Here is a 6,059-nt window from a genome sequence, read left to right on the forward strand (position 1 = left end):
TTCTTACCACAGAAAATAAATGATAATTATGTGAGGTGATAGAAGTTTTAGCTATGTTTGGGTAGAAATCATATTGCAATATGTAAATCAATACATTGTATACCTAGAATATTTGGCCTTATATGCCAATTATATTACAACAAAAATAAATAATAAAAATGCAAAAAGACCTAAAATATTTAAGGGAAGAAATAAGTCTTCATTTACAAATGACCCTAGAAAAATTTTTAAACATTTAACAAAGCAGCAGTATTTAAAAGGTCAATATACAAAAATCAACTCTCCAGTAGGACTAAAAGAGTTAAAAATTAAGTTAAATTAAAATTTAAAATTAGTGTTGTTTACAATAACATCAAATGTTAAGATGTCATTTCTCCCATAAAATGATCTATAGATTCATTGCACAGGCAATAAAAGTGTTAATTTCTTTGTAGAAATTGATAAACATTATAAAATTTAATTGAAAAAGAAATGGACTCAGAGTTATCAAAGTATATTGGAAAAGGAAAATGAATTTGGATGCAAAGTAACAGCTTAGGCTTGATTACCTTGCTCACGTCTACTAGATCAATAACAGTGCTCAAGTCTTTGGACTGACTGTGGCTTATAGTGTAGGTCAAGTGCATGGAGGACTTGAATCCATATGTCTCCAGAGCAAACTATTGGATCTCTCTAAGGCTCAACATCTCATTTGTAAATTGAAGTATTTATAATACCAGCATCATGAGATTGCTATGAAAATCAAATGTAAAGCATTGTGGGTTTATATCCAGACTTTCTATAATCAAAGACTAGTCCCACAACTTCCTAGCTGCATGACTTAGGGCATTTTACTCTGTACATTATTCATTTGTAAAATAAAAGTAGTAAGTACTACTTCATATGATTTTTGTGAGGAACAAACCAGCTAATAAACATAATGTGCTTAGAACAGGGTTGGCATATAGAAAGGGCAAGTTATTATAGTTTGCTACAAAAATTAAAGGTGCAAAGGCATCTACAGGTGTTAATAACAGTGACAAATATTGCTGTCGTTGTTGACTTTAAGGCATCTCCCATTTGGTGTACAAATGTATAAAAGTGAGAGAAGAAGTATGACTTTAATTGAAACAATCAGTTAAGCTATATTTGGTAGGTCCTAAGTGTGATACTGATAAACAAAAATTTTTATAGGTCACCTGAAATGTCAAGAATGGATCCTAAGAATATATTCTGAACATTGCCTTTCTCAGGGCCTCCTTTACATCTCTGTTCCTCAGACTGTAGATGAGGGGATTCAGCATGGGGATCACCACTGTGTAGAACACAGACACTACTCTGTTCTGCTCAGTTGAGTAGCTGGAGTTGGGCATCACATAAACGAAGGTAATCGCTCCATAGTAGAGAGTGACTGCGGTGAGATGAGAGGTGCAGGTGGAGAAAGCCTTGTGTCTCCCTTCAGTGGAGCGCATCTTCAGGATGGTGCTGAGGATGCATGTGTAAGAGAGAGCGATGACAAACACTGTGACCACAAGGATAGATCCAGAAGACATGGAAGGGATAATCTCAGTAGTGGAGACATCTGAGCAGGAAAGTTTCAACAAAGGGGAGAAATCACAGAAAAAGTGATCTATCTGATTTGGTCCACAGAATAACAGAGTCAGTAAGCAACTACCAAATGTCCAAGCATTGACACACCCACCGAGATAGGAACCCCCCACCAAGAGGACACACACTCTGGGGGACATACGGGTGGAGTAGGAAAGGGGCAAGCAGATGGCCACATAACGATCATAGGCCATGACAGCCAGCAGGAAGCAATCAGCTGACCCAAACATCACCATAGAACAGAGCTGGGCTTCACAGCCAGCAACTGGGAGGGCTAGTCTATGTCTAAGAAATCCTATAATCATCATAGGTGTAACAGATGTAGAACAACCAATGTCAACAAAAGCCAAATGGCCAAGGAAAAGGTACATAGGGGAGTGAAGTTGGGAACAACTTACTATTAAAATAATTATGGTGATATTGCCCACTAAAATGATAACATATATGCCTAGAAATAGCACAAAGAAGATGACACAAAGTGTAGGATTCTCTGTTAACCCCAAAAGGATGAACTCCGTCACGCTGGTGTGGTTTCCAGCTTCCATGTCCTCTGGGAATTGTTCCTGTTGAGGGAAATGTGAATATTCATTTCTGTTATGCACTCATTCTACACACTTTGTTTTCTTTGCTTATTCCACAGACTCATTCACAGTGATTTCCTCTTCTGCGCTGCCTGTAAATGTAGTGCTTTACAGGATTTGTGTGTGTGTTTCCTCTTTGCATAAAAGAAGAAGGGTTCAACCTCACTTTCCAGGATCTCAATTATGTTCTTTTTTTTTAAATTAATTATTTTAAAACACCTCTCCAACCTTGACTCCTACAAGGATCTCTCTTCCGAATTCAAGATCTATAGTTTCAGTTGTTCTTTAGAAGTCTCCAGTTGGAAATCCAATTAATACCTGAAACTCAGCCTCCTCCAAACCAAACTCATCCTTCTTTGGACCGCTCTTCCTATGTTTTATGTCAGAATGACACCATAATCTATCCAATCTTTCCTTCTGTCTCTCTTTGTACCACATCTAATAAAATCCTATTGATTCTATCTATAATTTAGTTCCCAATTTTATTTACTCATCTCCACAGTTCCACTGCTAGTCTCCCTACTTTAGTTGAGACCCTGAAATGTAAACAATTGCCATTATTTATACTAGGTTGTGACTTTTGTTTTTATTTGCATGTTCAAATTTCACTATCCCAAGTTTATACACATTCTTCTCAACAACAGTGTGTGTTTTATCTCAGCATCACAAGTAACCAGTGCTTGGGAACAAAATGTCCTGAAGAAAGACTTGTTAAATAAATGAATGTATGATTAGCATAGTGAATGTGCTATAGGAAACCAGAGAAGAATATAGTTTCCCTGTCCAGAGAAACCAGGTCTTGCAGATAAGGTCTGATAGAGAAAACAGTGAAGATATTATTAGTGTATTCAAAGTGTGTAATAATGGTATAAGTAATGGCTTGTGTGTTTCTAAATAAAGATTATGTAATCATGTTGGTGAAAAACACTTGTAAATTCAAAAGAAACATAGCTTTCAAATATAGCTGCTGTCACACAAGTTAACTATTATAAATTTGGTAATTTATTTCCAGGCATTTTTCCCTTTGGATGCATTTTAATTGAGATTTTATAACATTGCAGATAAAAGTTCAATACTGCTATTTTTACTTGGCATTTCAATATAAAATCTGATCACATTATTATTCCACAAACATAATTTTTGAGATGATAGTGCATTGAGTAACTAGACCTTAATTTAATTAATCATCCACTAAATTTGGACATTTAACTGTTCACAAATTTTTCACTATTAGAACTAGTAAACTTACAAATTGGATATAGAATTGGGAGGACAGCATTACAAAATATAATAAAATTTTAAAAATAATCCCATTCCTAGACATTTTTCTTAATCCATAATTCAAAGGAAATATACACTGTCCATTAAGATAAGTGCATCCCCATGATTTGTAATAAACCAGTGTCCTAAGCTGTATTCATTGTTTTGTTGAGTATTTGGCTACATTTTCATTAAAGAGTTTAGTACCCTGTTCATGTTTTGCTGTTATGTTGTGACAAAGGCTAAGTTCCTATGTCTTAAAGCAGTCCCAAGAAAGAGGAGTTAACGATAAACTAAAAAGGAAGATGGAGAAATACTGCAATCCAAGGCAATAGTTTCAGGGCATACTAAAGATTCAGTGCAAGTTGGAAAAGAAAATTATATTTATCAGAATGACAAAATAGTATATATTTAAAGTACCATAACATTTAAAAAGTTACTTGAAATTCATTTTAGTGATCTGAACATTTCACTTATGCACATCTTTTCTTCATCAAAATATCAATCTCTTTTGGTAATTTCTATAGTTTTACAAATTTTTTTGCTTGCATTTTAATTTTTTAATACAATTAGCTAACTATAGAAAGACTCACCTACAAATCCTTAATTCTAATTGTGCCTCACAATCCATTTTGATTTAATTTTGTAGCACTTGCAAGTAGTATTTACATATTTGTAATCATATTATAGACTTCCCTGGTGGCTCAGACGGTAAAAGCATCTGCTTACAATGTGGGAGACCTGGGTTCAATCCCTGGTTTGGGAAGATCCACTGGAGAAGAAATGACAACCCACTCCAGTATTCTTGCCTGGAAAATCCCATGGACAGAGGAGCCTGGCAGGCTACAGCCCACGGGGTCGCAAAGAGTCAGACATGACTGAGTGACTTCACTTTACTTCAGTCATATTATATATTACATTTTATAATTTACATTTTGGGGTTTCCCTGGTGGTTCAGGGGTAAAGAATCCACCTGCCATTGTAGGAGGCATGAATTCAGTCCCTGAAATGGGAAGATCCCCTGGAGAAGGAATGGCAATCCACTTCAGTAGTATTGCCTGGGAAATCCCATGGACAGAGGAGCCTGGTGTTGCGAAAGAGTCAGATATGGCTTGGCAACTAAACAACAGCAATTTACATTTTTGCTTAGCATTATTGATAATATATTTCTTGATTTCCCAAGTACTATTCATAACTGAAATACTGGATATACTATATTTCAAACTGTTTAATATGGTATTCATGGAGCTTTATAACCTATTTCTAATCACTTTTCTAAACGTGTCTCACTATGTATGCTCCTTGCTTTTAACAGTCATGCTAACATCGCACTGAAATTTTCCACTATTTTTGGTTCTGATTTTCAAAGAAATACAATTTTATGCTAATAACATTATTTCAGTTCTTAAGGTTTGGAATATTTGACACAAATAATAATATATGCACCAAAATATTTTTGAAAGTCTTATCTTAAAATTTTAAAATATCTTAACATAGAATGAGAAAGCATTTAGTCTTTACAGTAGTGGGACTTAGTTCCTTGACAGAATGAATTGTGAAATATAATGAATATAATGAATCAATGGTTGAGAATCTACAGCTCATTAAAAAATGTGTTTTGAATAGTCTTCATTAATTGCATCTAAATTACTCTAGTGACAGGAAAGCTTATCGCCGCAAGTGTTAGCTCTATCGTGAAAAATATATTTATGATCTTATCACTTAATCTCCCATGACTTTAACGGTACAAACAATCTCCTTTCTATATCAAAACATTGAAATGTTTGAACACAGCCAGCATGCTCCTTTTCGAAAATGAAGTATCCATAGATCCTTCACTATTCCACCTGTGGCATACTTTTCAGATTCCTCACAATTCTCCTTGTCACCTTCTGAACATACTCTGCTCTAAGGAATGAGGCAAAGTCCTAAATAGGATTGTGCTCTGCCTTCTGACTCAAACAGAGTTCATGGGGCCAACCCTGCATTCACTGTGCACAGAGCGAGCTTCAAAATGTGTGCTGACAGTAGTCATGGAGACTGGGAGCAAAAAAAGTTCGATCCCTAGCCTCCCAGTGGTCAGCTGTTTTAACTTACACTGACACTTAAATCTCTTCGACTCCCAGTTTTTTTCTGTTTGTTTTTCTAATGGAAATAATTGTCCCTGTAATGCAGCTTTGTTGCGAAATTAAAAGAAATGATATCTGCAAAGTATTCAAAAGGGTTTGGTTATGCATCAGAGCTAAGGAACTATTTTTCAATAAGCAAATTTTTTTATAAGAATCATAATATAATTTTTCTTTCAACACATGTCAGGAGATTTTAACAGATCCAAAAGAAGTCAGAAGTACAGTATATGGTGCCTTCTCTCTTTGGGGCTCTATCAGTCACCGTCATATGCATAATATGAAGCTGATTCTCCCCCTTCCCTTCCATTCCATTGGCTACCTAGGGATCTTTCTAGAGCTCTTAATTTTGGCATTACATTCCTGCTTGCTCACCTGAGTCAGAGATTCTGACTCCTCCCAATCCTTTCCCTCATTGCATGCATTGTTTTGATGATGACTAGAGGGCAAAAGTCTATAAGCCTCACACAATTTGAACATCGGGTGATTTCTTCCTGATTTCCTT

At 35.5% G+C, this 6,059-nt stretch overlaps 1 protein-coding gene across 1 annotated transcript; it reads right to left on the reverse strand.

The window, feature by feature from the left end:
• LOC102184135 (olfactory receptor 491-like) lies at positions 1,200 to 2,132 on the reverse strand. Its single transcript, XM_005701185.2, has one exon. The coding sequence runs from the start codon at positions 2,130 to 2,132 to the stop codon at positions 1,200 to 1,202; it is 933 nt and encodes a 310-aa protein (XP_005701242.2).

The sequence above is a fragment of the Capra hircus genome, chromosome 15 (assembly GCF_001704415.2).
Source record: "Capra hircus breed San Clemente chromosome 15, ASM170441v1, whole genome shotgun sequence".
NCBI classification, from domain to species: Eukaryota; Metazoa; Chordata; class Mammalia; order Artiodactyla; family Bovidae; genus Capra; species Capra hircus.

What these genes read in the sequence shown, in the direction of transcription:
- LOC102184135 (XM_005701185.2), bottom strand. Translation starts at nt 2,132, where the DNA reads ATGGAAGCTGGAAACCACACCAGCGTGACGGAGTTCATCCTTTTGGGG.